The 14,306-nt window shown below is 31.8% G+C and overlaps 1 protein-coding gene across 1 annotated transcript; it reads right to left on the reverse strand.

The window, feature by feature from the left end:
* Positions 1-2,365: 2,365 nt before the first annotated feature.
* Positions 2,366-6,782, reverse strand: LOC116023383 (nucleosome assembly protein 1;1-like). Its single transcript, XM_031264380.1, has 11 exons — positions 6,512-6,782; positions 6,353-6,396; positions 6,134-6,229; positions 4,837-4,929; positions 4,655-4,742; positions 4,516-4,577; positions 4,236-4,420; positions 3,975-4,152; positions 3,841-3,884; positions 2,973-3,159; positions 2,366-2,777 (listed from the first exon to the last, which is right to left on the reverse strand). The coding sequence occupies exons 1-11, from the start codon at positions 6,576-6,578 to the stop codon at positions 2,775-2,777; spliced, it is 1,047 nt and encodes a 348-aa protein (XP_031120240.1). The 5' UTR covers positions 6,579-6,782; the 3' UTR covers positions 2,366-2,774.
* Between the last annotated feature and the right edge of the window lie 7,524 nt (positions 6,783-14,306).

The following is a 14,306-nucleotide window of genomic DNA, read 5'->3' on the forward strand; positions in this document are numbered from 1 at the left end:
GGGGGGGGGGGGGGGGGGGTGTTATGAGAGACAACCTAGGGAGGTGGATTGCAGATTTCAACTGTACAACCAAGGTTAACAACATCGCAGAAACAGAATGTTGAGCAGTCATGCAAGCTCTCCAATGGGCATGTGACAAGAAGTGCAAAAAGATATGGGTTCAAAGCTACTCGAAAGAGATAGTCAACTGGCTGAACAAGGACTCAAACCCCCATGGGACCCTTTGAAAGAATGGTGATGATATATAAGGAGTGGATTAACAAACCATGAGAGGTGAAAGTTTCCGATATTTTTCATGTGCAAAATGAGGTAGTAGATAGGTTAGCCAAGATTCTTGTGAGGAAATGTGATTGGATTGAGTTCCACAGACACCAAGAGGAGGTTTAGAGACTGGTATAGAGGCTTTCACACCATGAACGATAATTTGAGCAGACAATAAGCACGATGGGTCAACCCCTTCTCCATGATCCAAAAAATAATGTTTCTTCTTTCAACAGCATGTCATCAAGTTGTTTTGGGCAAAGAAGTGATGATTTTCGTGGCAATTTATTATGGAAGGGGGAAAAGGGTCAAATAAGCCCTCCAACTTTACCTAAGGAGTCAATTAGGCCCCTGAACATTTTAAAGTAGCAATTAAACCCATCAACATTGTATTTTGATGCAAAAAAGTCCATAAACCTGTTAATGACCTGTGATCACAGGTCACTAGGATTCCGGTCAAATTTTCAGCACCCATATTCCGGCACAAAAGTCAAGGGCGACCGTTCGACGGTCGCCGGTGACTCACTGGAGAAGGCAACCACTGGGTTTTGTGCCGGAATATAGCCTGAGTGTGACGAAAATTTGACCGGAATCTTAATGACCTGTGATCACAGGTCATTAATAGGCTTATGGACTTTTTTGCATCAAAATATAATGTTGATGGGTTTAATTGCTACTTTAAAATGTTCAGGGGCCTAATTGACTCCTTAGGTAAAGTTGGAGGGCTTATTTGACCCTTTTCGCTTATGGAAGAATATTCTAATTCAAGAAAAAACATATCAAGTTTTTACCTCAGTATAAAGTAAGCATAACATTTTCCCTTGTTAAATAACATGATACTTTTGAAAGAGGTTCTACAAATTTAATTGTTGAAGTAAATTAGCCAATTAGAAGAAAAAACCCAATCACTTAATATTTTTGAAAGTGGTTCTACAAATTTAATTGTTGAAGAAGTAAATTAGCCAATTTGAAGAAGTAAATTAGCCAATTAGAAGAAAAAACTCAATCTCAATGTATCTTCAAGCAAGGGATCAAGCTACCAACCTTAAAAGGAGGAAGGGGAAGGTATATTTACCAAAACACCCATTGCATACTAAGATTTTTCAGTTTTTTTTTTGTCACAAGTTAATGAGTAGTTATGCCGTGGACCCAGGTCCACCTTTGCAAGGTGGATCTGGGTCCAAAAATGACGCCGTTTTTTTTTTAATACTTTTTTTTACTAAACATATTGGCCTGAAATGTGGAACACAAACTCTACATTCACATACACTATACTCTACATTCACAATTTGTACTAAACATATTGGCCTGAAATGTGGAACACAAACTCTACATTCACATACACTATACTCTACATTCACAATTTGTAAACTCCACATTCACAGATTACAGGATTATATATTTAGTAACTATATTACCACTGTTATGCATTCACACATTCAAAACTCTATATTCACAGGTCATATACTCTATATTCACAGGTCCTATACTCCATATTCACAACTTGAGAACTACACATTCACATATTACAGGGCTACAAGTTGCTAGAACTTCTTAACTCTATTACAAATTCACACATGCATAACTCTACATTCACGATTTCTATAATCCATATTCACAATTTGAAACCTCCACATTCACACATTTCTGAGCAACTCTACATTCACACAATCATAAGTCTACATTCACGATTTCTATACTCTACATTCATACTTTGAAACCTCTACATTCTTACATTTTTAGACAACTCTATATTCAGCAATATGTTTACTAAAAAAAAAAACAAAAACAAAACGACGTACTTTTGGACCCAGGTCCACGTTGCAAGGTGGACCTGGGACCACAGCATAATTTGCCCAAGTTAATGGCAAAAACTAAACTCAACACTTGAAATTTAAAATATTACTCCGGAATAAATAAGGCACTTAAAAAAATCAGAACTACACTGAGATGCTTAAGGTTAAAATTTATCTAATTTTTCCTTAAATCGCCCATTCAAAAAATATATATTTACTTTGAAAATTACAGGTCAACCATTTAAACAATAATGCATAACGTTTTTGTTATGAAGATCTGTACTAGAGAAAAACGGTGGTGAAGAAAATTGGCGAAAAGTTTTTCTTTAACAACAAATGACAGATGCAAAACAAGAAATGATTTATAAGGATTTTGTAAAACACTGTTTTTTCATGGTACTAACATGATATCCTGCTCAAACAAATACTGCAAACCCTCAGGAGACTTTCACCGGCCGGGTGGGAGACTCGCTGCCTGGCTGAAAAACTTATCTGTGTATTCAAACTGCAGATCGTGCCCTTTTTACTTCGAGATGAAGAAAAGAACAATGATATCAAATAATAAATAATGAACAAATTATAATGATAAAACACTCTGTGACACAAATACAATCTTCAGAAGCACATTTTGATCTGGACTTTGGAACCAGAAGGCTACTCACAACGCTACTCGCAATGCTACTATCCACTGGCTTCTGTCTTTTTACCCCTCGGGAATCACTGCAAGATTGCGTATGGGAAAATTAGGATTATGATATGCCTTTCACTAGTAGTAAAAAGTTTAGCATTTTAGCATCTAAGAAGCAAGAAAGTGAGGGAAAAGTAGAATAGAACCTTTGACTTAGAATGCGTTTTACTAATAGTGGTAAAGATGGTCCTTTTTATTGACATGTAGTAATATAAACATATATATACCTTATCAGTTTTCCTTTCACGTTCTTCGTTCTTGTTCATATCATCTTCTGTGTCTTCCTCTTCCTCAGAATCGTCATCGTCATCTTCCTCATCATCCTCGTTATCATCGTCATCTTCATCATCCGAAACAGCCTCTCCAGTAAACCATGACACAGCATGAGGAATGATTTTTTCCCGAATGGTTGACCTGCAAGACAAATTATCAGAAAATAATGAGAAGCTTTGTTGAACTGGAAGGAATAACAAGTTCCTAGTGGCTAAATCAATAATACGATTTCTCAAACAAAAAAATTAATAATGATAATATAGTTCAGAAAAACACTTCACAAATTCAGCAGGCAAAGCAAAATAGACTAATGATATAAGAGTGACTCTCCTATGAGACCGTCTCTCACGGGTCCTTATCTGTTAGACTGGTCGGGTCAAGATGGAAATATAATTATATAATACTCATACTGAAAATTGTAATACTAATAAGGAATAAAGTGTTTGTTACTTATAAGGAAAAATGTAATACTTTTGAGCAAAAATGTAATACTTTTAAATCAAAATGTAAAATATTACATTTTCTTCAAAAGTATTATACTTTTGCTTATAAGTAACAAACACTTTATTCATGATTAGTATTACATTTTCTAGTATAAGTATTACAGTTTCATCTTGACCCGACCCGTCTCACGGACAAGAATCCGTGAGGCAGTCTCACATAATTTTTTGCCATGATATAAATACTAAATAGTACACCATGCTCCAACCAGCTAAGTACAAAATCAAAGAACAGTCTGCTCAGAAATTTCATTCCCGTTGTACTGAGGTTTTGTATTGGATGAAGATGATGAAGTACAACAAATATGCATACTTGACTTACCCAATCTCATAATCTTGCTCCATCTGACACTGAAGCAGTTCAGCCTACAGAAAAGTGGCACAGAATCAGCAGAGTATTAAAATTTGGAGCGTAATTCTCAGATACTGAAGTGGCATTCTATCCAAGAAACTTACTGTTTCCTCTTCAAGTTCCTCTTCATCTTCTGGTAGTTGAGGTGGATCAAAAAAGAGAAAGAAGCTTTCACAGTTCTCAACTTTTGTGATTGGCTTGGTATCCTTGGATCCTTTCTTTGGTTTCTTCTTTAAAATCTTCTGCGTCAAGTTTTTCCCAGGAAGCCACTGAATCTCTGTCCTAAAAGGTAACGAAGAAAGCGACATAAGGGAGAATTGAAAAGGCAAAGCATTTTCAGGGATGAACAACTTTAGCACATGTACCCTATTGCTTTCTCTAGGATATGTTCCTCCTCGCTAATCATGCGATATGTTTTAGTCAGCACATTGTTGCTAAAATAGGGATTTGGGTCGAAGAAGAACTCAAGCTTAAAACCCTTTTCACCATCAAGTCTACTCCACTTAATATCTTTAAGATAATGGAGGGCACCTTCATCATGCTCAGTAATCTGAAATTGGGAAAATATATATATATATATCACTAATCAATCCATAGTTCAGCTACATTAGAGAATCCCGCATAAAACACTTTAATCGAAGTTACCTCTTTACAAAGTGTTTCATTATTCTTCATTGCTGTGAGCCAGAAATGGGGAATACCTTTTTCTGGATCAAAAAGTATTTGTTAGAGTAATTGAAAAGCCTTCACAAAAGATAAAAATAGATCAAGCTTTAAGGAGTACCTTCAATAGTTTGTTCTAATTTTTGGTCCATTGAACTCTCATCCGAAACTCCTTCAACATGAATCACACCATTCACAATCTCGTAACGCTGCAAGTGGCAAAAGAAAATAATAAAACTCTGAAGCATCTGAACTTGAAATGGAAATTCAAAGATTTATTTTAGCAAGGAAGCATAGGACTACCTTGGTATACAGTGGCTCATAAAGCTTCTGGAACTTTGCTTCTAACACTGCTCTCTCTTCAAAAAACTTAGCCTCTAGCTCGTCATGTTGGCTCTGTCAGATAAAAAACCAGACTTTGGATGAAAGTGAAAATGAATGGTAGCAGGCATAGCCAACTTGAAGTGTAAAATGATATTGATATTCCCATAATAATTCATACATCCAAGTAGGAGAAAATAGACCAAAAACATAAAAGTCTATGTTGCTGCTTTGTGAGCAGTACTATCTAAATTATACACAGTACCTGTTGCTGGTTACAATGAGTCAAGATATTATATTCTAAAAAATTGGGCCAATGTCACTCAACTGGGATATATAATGCATATAGGCCAAACCACACTAAAGACCAAATTCAATCAATTAGCTAGTCTAACCCATGGCCTTATAAACCCATATGTTCTCTCTTATATTTTAAATGTGGGACTCTTAACAATGGGATTATTACAAGTCATATGAATTATGAAGTGAAGGTAGAAGATAGACAAACCAATAATCAGAGGAAATCATACATAGTAATGATCTATACAGCTAAACTGCTAAATGGAATTGGTGAAAATAAATGCTAAAAGATTTCTGAGGCATATGAGAGAAACTTTTCCAATGGACTTACAGTTATGGTTTTGAAAATGAAACAGAGAGAAAACAATATATGAATGCTTTAATCTGTAAAAAGAAAACTCATATCCTAATTCACTACTAAAACTCACATACTCGTTATTTTAAAAAACATTACAGCCTTATGACTGCTCCTAGCCAAAAGCGCACTTCTTAGCAGTTAGCACATCCAGTACCTCATCTGTTCCTAAGGAATTAATACTTACAAAGGCACGTAGTCTATATGACAGGGAATTTATTCCAACTTATTTGTGATCTATAATTATCCCACACTTCTTTTTCTCTAACTGAAACATTCTTTGGCAGAGGTGATTCAAAATAATACGTACCCTCCAAATCATCAAGATCCTCATCAAAGACTAGTGTAGCAATAGAAATCTTATACAACTAGCAAACTGAAATAATATAGTTTATACAATATGCATACTGGTTTTCTTTGCCAGAGAGCAAATATTATATGGTATTTGAGTTAAACTTTATCAAAAGGGACAATGAAATCCATTAAGAACTAAACTGCCAAGTTCAGGATCAATTGCATAAACTGAGAGCATATAACAACACAAACCCAATATGTAAAACAACAAAAGTGATCTGGGTAAAAACAAATAGCACTAATAAACAAGAAATGAAGTTTATTTTGAACCTGAATCTCCCTTAGGAAATCCACACGTTTCCTAACTTTGGGGGAAAGAGAATCCATAAAATTAGAATGGCCCATTGACAACTCTTGAAGCTTATTCTGCAACACAAGTTGAAAAATTCCACAAACCCTCAGCTTAACTCCACAGCACCCCCTTCATCCTTTAATCATAAATATGTTAACGTAACAACTAAAACTGTAAAGATTAGCAAAACTCATCACCTTGATCGCATTTACAAGATCCGCACGATCCTCAGCACTAAGAGCTAAAAGCATCCATTAAAAACCAATAAAACGTCAAGAAAAGAACATTCCATATTACCAATTAAATCACCAAAAAGACAGTATTGGTACAGAGAGAGGAGAAGAGCAAAATCATACCCGCAGCAGCAGCAGGGAGATCAGAAGCAAGATCAGAAGTGTGAGGCTGATCCTTTTGATCACTCATTGCGCTGTGGATTTTGGGATATACTCGGATCAAGAGCAATTCCAAGACAGCTGTTTCTTGCGATGATAATCCAAAGTATAAAGAGGATGCTAAAATAGAGAATTCAAGGACAGTAATAAAGAATCTTAATGACAGCAAGCAAATAGAGAAATTGTTTGAGCATGCCTGGTTGGAGCTTTTAAAGGGCTTCTGGAGAAGGCGACACCTTTCTCCTGTGGGGAAGTCCCAGTCAAACCAAAAGCTGACTTTATAAGAAGGTCAGCACGGATCATTCATCATTGTTATACCTCTTCTTTTCTTTTTTTTTTTCGAGTTAATAGAAGGATTAGCGAAATTATTGATTTGATCATCGAATATCATTTTACTAAATTAAGTTTTCAATTTTAAAAATTTTACCTAATTTTATCTTACTAACTATAGCGAAATTATTAATTTGACTATCGATTATCATTATTACCAAATTAAGTCCTTATCATTAACTTTCTTTTATTTTTTTAGATTTAGGGATTTGAGCTGTTTTGTCCAGATGAATATCTTAATTGATTTGTGTATGGTACAATGTGGATAAAATTTTAATGATTAGTACTCCGTATTTATTTTTTTCAAAAAAAAAATAATAATAAGTATTTGCTTTATCTTATTTGGTAATTAATAAAAATGGTTAATATGTAATTTTATTATTTAATGAGATGGGGTGAGAAATTATATGTTGGGAAAATAAATTTAAACGATAAAATTATATGTTAGTCTCTTTTGTTAGAAAATGAATAATATAAATTTAAATCTAAAGATGAATTTGTGACAAATAAATCAAAGTTAAAAATATACTGATACAAAATTTAAAAAATAAAGTATAACTAAATGTAATGAGCCAAGGACCTTGTGATCCAGTGGCATCAAACCCTTTCCTTTATACGGGAGGTGGTGGGTTTGAGCCTCAGTGGAGGCATTGTAATAGATATAATGATGGTACCATAGTTTGAGACTAAAAACAAAACTTATTCTTATCAAAATATTAAATGAGTTAAGATTAGTAAAGTAGCTTGTAGCTTAATAGCACCTGTGTGATTTTTTAAATGAGTTAGTCTAAGACTAAAAACAAAACTTGTTCTTATCAAAATATTAAATGAGTTAAGATTAGTAAAGTAGCTTGTAGCTTAATAGCACCTGTGATTTTTTAAATGGGAGGGAGGTCACAGTTTTAAACCTTAATAGAGTCAAACTTGATATTATAATAGAGTCAGATTTGTATAATGTTTATATGTTAATAGAATATTTTACATTCTTATATTTTAATTATTCTATAAATATAATAAATTAATCAAATAAATGTATTTTTTTTACCAAATTAATGGGAAAACTGAATCTTTTGAACTAAATAAATATATTCACTAAGTTAAAGTGGTACTCTAAAGTTATAGATTTTAACAAATGAGATCAATTCATCCTTTACTAAACATTCATTTTAGTAATCTAATAAGTCAAATTGTTAAAGTTGATTAAATTGACAATAACACCTTCTATAGTTATAAAGCTTGTTAAAGTTGATTAAATTTACAATAACACCTTCTATAGTTATAAAGCTTGTTAAAGTTGATAAAATTTACAATAACACCTCTTATAGTTATAAAGTTGATAATATTTTTTTTCGATAGTAAGAATTTGGAATTGACCCTCTGTCATCTTATCCTGAGGCATATTTTTGTATGATTTAATCACAATGTACAAAAGAATACACATTACATGCATTTAAATACAAATATATAACTGTATTTTTATATAAATGATATGCAATTTTGTATACACAAATAACAACATCTGATCTATACATATATCATAAGCATAAAGTGCAAATCTGATTTGTATAAAATGCATTACTTGCATCCACTTAGTATAAATTAGGCACTGGTATTACCTAATTTTTAAATTTTATTATTATAATTAAAAATGTGTAATCAAATTAATTATCAATGTCAAATTTAAAAATCAAGAATGTAAAAATGTAATAGCCAAAAGCTAACACCGAAATTAACTCTTATACTTAATAGTTAATCCATATAGTATACTGTAAATGATTATGTCTAAATAGCATGCATGAACAACTCAATTGGTTATGGGGATGAAATTTAGAAAGAAAAATTAGAAATTGAGTCTTACTAGCGACAATGTGGAAGCAACCTCTTAAAGTAAAGGGGCCAAGGGCGTGGGAAGAAAATGATTATGTCTAAATCGGACAAAAAATCTACTGGTACATTTTTTAAATATTTAATTAAAAGGAAAAACGTGTTTCATGTGATGAAGTTGTTTATTAGTGAAAAGTACACGCCAAACACTCGTTTGGAGGAAGAGTGTACTATTTTGAATTCCACAACAAATACAATTTGTAAAATGTTACGCAATAATTAGCATTGTTTGTGTGTTTCTTTTAATACTTAGATGATCACACTTTCGTCCTACTAATTTTAAGTCCACCGGATTCCACATCTAAAGTTATTATAGAAGTAAATTGTGCAAAGAGATCTAATCCTGACCTTCCAATATTCTTGGGCATTTTTCTCATACCTACACTATTGCCTTTAGTCATGACATTTAAGTTAGGTGATGAATCAACTACGTTAAGTCACAGACGCATTGTGTTTTTATCATTATATGATATGATGTGACATTTTCTGTATAATTTTTTTCTATTTTAAATATCAAACTAATTTGACAAATATTGATAAGAGTTAATTCCAGCAATGGTCGAGTCCTCCGACTATGTTGATCTTCTAAAATTAGTCCCGACTTTTAATTTGAACAATTTAGGTCCCTTGACTTTCAAATTCTTTTCAATGTTGGTCATTTTGTCAAATGAAGGGGTAAATTGATGTCAAGTATTGGAAAATAAGTTATATACGTTTCCAAATGAAAACTCCTTACTATATGAAAAATTAGAGTAGTTTTTTTTTTTTGTCCCACTAAGACTTGAACCCATAATCTCTCATGTGAGAAAATTACTTTATGCCACAATACCACAAGATCATTAACAAAATTAAAGTAACTTAATATATGAAGATAGTAATGTAGGGAGGATTTTGTGATATTCGGGTCGAACCCCAATCCACACTAAGTAGGTCTTCATCATGAGGCACGTATATTGAGGTGAAAATACTATGTGGACTCCCATACTGAAGGGTGTAGTGTACTGTTGAAAACCGCTTTATATTTGGTTTGGTTTCCATTTAATTTCAACTCAAAATTTAATTGTTATTGATATATATATATATATATATATATATATATATTCTTTTTTTTAAGAGTTAATACCCATTTTGGTTCCTTGACTATAGCGTAATACTTGATTTTGTCCCATAGAATTAAAAGTACCCAATTTAGTCCTCTAACTTGTAAAATTATGCTCAATATATTTGGTCCTTCGTCCACCAGCCGTTATATAGAGGGGCAAAACCGTCATTTTCAATAGTCGAGGGACTAAAATGGGTACTTATTATTATTATTATTATTATTATAATATTTAATATTGGGACAATATCTATCTCTTAGTTTAGTTTTGTATATCAACACTAGGGATGTGTAAGAGACATTGTCCCACCCCTAACGTTGATATATAAAACTAAACTAAGAAACATTGTCCCAATAATAATAATAATAATAATAATAATAAATACTCATTTTGGTCACTCGACTATTAAGTACCCATTTTGGTCCCTCGATTATTGAAAATGACGATTTTGCCCCCCTTATAACGGCTGATGGATGGAAATTGTAACGGAGAACCAAATTGAGTATATTTTACAAGTTAGAGGACTAAATTAAGTACTTTTAATTCTATAAAACAAAATCAAGTATTACGCTATAGTCAAGGTACCAAAATGGGTATTAACTCTTTTTTGAAGTCATTGATGTTCTTTAATTTTTATTGTACTAACTAGTTTTATACGCGCATAGCGCGAATGAGTTAATGCTCAATGTTTATATTTAAATAAATATTTGAAAGTATATCAATGCAAAAGTATATAGGAGAAGTTTATACATGGGTAATTGAATGTCGAATTTTTTATTTAAATATCTAACTCAAAGTATATGAATCCAAGATAATATAAAAAATTCATTATAATTATTACTAAAATAAATGTTTGCAACCTTGTAAAATCGATAGTCTAAATATTTGGTCTAAAAATGATAGTCTAAATAAATACTACTTTTAATTTGAATTTTTCTAAGTGTTCTTAATTTTCTTTTGAGTAACATTATCATTGTCTTCATCTTTACTATTTGTTCTCTTCCTTTTTAATTTGTTGGTAGTGTGTTATTTGCAATTCGGTTATTGTTGGTAGCATAGATGACAACGTCATACAATGAGATTATGATATAGGAACTATGGACTTTCCATTAGGTGTTCTGCTTGGGGTTCATTTGGTTCAACCATTATTGTTGAATGAGTTATTGTGGTTAAAGAAATTCCTAGTTTAAGAAAAAAGATTAAATAAATTAATAAAAATTTGAAAATTTAAAATATTATGTATTCCAAAATATTAAAAGGTAGTTTCTAGCTTCAATTTGCTGGGTAATGGGTCATTTGAGTACTTTCATTGTCAACAAATCCCCCAAGTAGTTAATATGATTGGTTTCAAACTATTCTTTTTCATTTTTTTCATGGTATTAAAGAAATACATATGTATCATTTTTGGTGTAACTGCTAATTTATTTAATTCAATAAGAGTAAAACAGAGTGATTTCGTTTCAATTTGTTGGGTTATTATTTGAGTACTCTCTTTGTCAACCAATCCCCAAGTAGTTAATATAATTAGCTTCAAATTATTTCAAAAAAAAAAAATTCATAGTATTAATAAAATACTTGGTAAATAAATATATAACATTATTTTGTATTATAACTAACTTTGATATTTAATTACAAGATATTGTAAAAATAAGATAATGGACAATGTAATGAATATCAATTGATAAATTTGAATTTAAAGAATCTTTGCATGAGAGAAAATAAAGACAATATAACTAATCGAATTATTTCTCTTATTTAATTTAATTTTTTGGTAATGAATAATTTTTTCAAATAAAGGTATTGTAGACACATGATTCTAAATTAAAGAAATACATATGTATCATTTTTTTGTTGTAGCTACTAATTTATTTAATTTAATAAGAGTAAAATAGAGTGAGAAACTTAATTATGTTAAATTTGATTGAGATGAGGTTCGAACCTAAGACCTTTCTTAGATAAATTAATGGGTAAGTTAAAAGTTAACGGAATATTAACGGAGAAGAGAATATTTAACGGAAAACTTAACGGATAATCATAAAAGTAAGGTTAAATTAGGTAATTTCTATCAATAATATTAATCTGAATTATCTTAACCATCTATTTGATTAAATAATTCATCTGAACCATTCATTTGATTAAATAATTTGACCGCCATTTTTTCTACCCATTTTAGGCCTAACTCTCTTTGGCTCTTATTAGTATAGTAGATATCTATGTATGTGGTCGAGTTTTCAGCCGTGTATTCTATTTAAGAAAAGTTCTTTTATGACTATTGCTACGTACACTATTTATGGTTTCAACCTTGGTTGGACCAACCCAGTGGGTAGCTCAAGTGGCAAGTGAGCTCTCTTTGTGGGGAGGAATTTCGGGAGAACCCGGATTGAATTCCCACAAGTGACGATTCCCCCTAGCGAACATGGGTGGACCTCGGACCATTAACTGGACGGAGAGAAAGACCCTGTAAATGTAAAAAACAAAAAAAAAAGAAAAAACCTTGGTTGGACCTATTCATAACAACTTTCTCAATTACATTTTTGCATACACAGTTGATATTTTCAATTCTAATTTAGTTTGAATTGATACATTTAAAAAATTAGAGAGACTAAGGGGGTGTTTGGTTGGTTTTCCTGAAGTGTGTTTGAAAAATAAGAAAATGACTTTTGAAAAATGTTTTATGGAAAATGAGTCATTTTTCGAAAAACAGTTTCATTTCTAATGTTTGGTTGCATTCTGGAAAGCTGTCTTCGTGTGTTTGGTTTATTTTCTGGAAAATGTATTAAATTGTATAATTTTACATTTTAATTATTTTTTAAAATATAAAATAATAATAATAATATTTCTTTTAAAAAGTAACAAATGTGGCCATTTTGGCCAAAAAATTGTTGAAGCCAGGTCCGGAAAATGACTTCCGTAAAAAAAATCAGGAAGTCATTTCTAGAAAAATGGCTTCATTTTTCTTGGCCAATGGAAGTTGTTTTCCGTTGACTGCATTTTCCAGGCACTGCCAAACACCAAAAGCCGGGAAAATAATTTTCAAAAATCATTTTTCGGGCTGCCAAACACACTCGAAGTGGAGGAAAATGTATTTTTCCGTTGTTTGGTTGGATGGAAAATGTTTTCCATTGGAGCTTGAGTTCCCAAAAGTGAAGAAAAACAAATTCTTAGTTAGAAGGTGGTATTTTGTTTTCCAAGGGATTTGAGAAGAAAGTGTTGAGCAATTGGACTATTTTTCCCTCATCAATAATAATATAATATATTATCACTATTAATTGTTAAGGGCATATTGGCCTTTATATTCATAATTCCTTACCATTCCAAATCCAACCAAACAATGGAATTTATATTCCCAGTAATTTCATTTCCACCAACCAAACAATGAAATCTATTTTCCTGATAATTTGTTTTCCATGGAATTTAAATTCCATTACCTCCAAATATTTTCCGGGCTGTAACTTCAATTATAGAATAATAGAATTTGATTCCTTTTATAACCAAAACTGAAAATACTAGTCGTTTTAACAATAATTGATTAGGTTTGACTTAAGTGGTTTGTACTGAACCTAGCTATATCAATATATCATGACTAGTGAGGTGTATTAGGTGCAAACCTGTCACGGAAATCACATTAAAAAAAATATAAAAAATACATATTTGGTTAACCATGTAACCAATAATTATATTGTGAACCAGAGTGCAAGTTGCCAGATGCATCCAACACTACATGCCTATTTTTCGTCCTTCAATTTTTTTTTTCAACTTAAATTTATTTTTCTTGTTTTCTTTTTGTAAAAATAAAATTAATATAATGTATACTAAAAAGCACTAATAATTGAGATCTTTTGAATAAAACTCATATATATATATATATATATATATATATATGGAAGGGTTCACGTACGGTTGTGCGATAATTTTTTTTTAAAAGTAAATTGATGCACCTTAAGCTAGATTAACATAAATATGATTTTGTAGAGAAAATTTTATAAAGAATATTGTTTGTGTTTTGAAATTGCCAAAAAAAAAAAATTAAGAACGAAAACCACGCACCTAAAGCCTTATGCCGGCGCACGTTAAATTTCAACAACTGACGCACCTTAAGCACACAAACCAAACACCTTAAGAACACAAAACACGCACACCTAAAGCTTTAGGCCGATGCACCGTAAGTACACAAACCACGCACCTTAAGTACACAAAATATGCACCTTAAGAACATAAACCATGCACATAAGTTTTTAAAATGACGTACCTTAAGTTTCAACAACTCACGTACTTTAAGCATACAAATTATGTACCTTAAGAAGGAAAATAACGCACCATAGGAAGGAAAATCACGCACCTTAAGTTTCAACACTGATGCACCTTAAGCATACAAACCACACACCTTAAGAAGTAAAATCACGCACCTTAAGAAGGAAAATTATGCACTTAAGCAACTGCACCTG

Source organism: Ipomoea triloba, chromosome 6 (assembly GCF_003576645.1).
Source record: "Ipomoea triloba cultivar NCNSP0323 chromosome 6, ASM357664v1".
Classification (NCBI taxonomy): Eukaryota; Viridiplantae; Streptophyta; class Magnoliopsida; order Solanales; family Convolvulaceae; genus Ipomoea; species Ipomoea triloba.

Bases quoted from the DNA above. Each gene is read 5' to 3' on its own strand.
- LOC116023383 (XM_031264380.1), bottom strand. From the start codon at position 6,578: ATGAGTGATCAAAAGGATCAGCCTCACACTTCTGATCTTGCTTCTGAT. The intron at 4,743-4,836 runs GTAGTCCTATGC...TGCCACTTGCAG, and splicing joins ATGAGCCACTGTATACCAAG to CGTTACGAGATTGTGAATGG. The intron at 4,578-4,654 runs GTACTCCTTAAA...TTTTTGATCCAG, and splicing joins ATTAGAACAAACTATTGAAG to AAAAAGGTATTCCCCATTTC.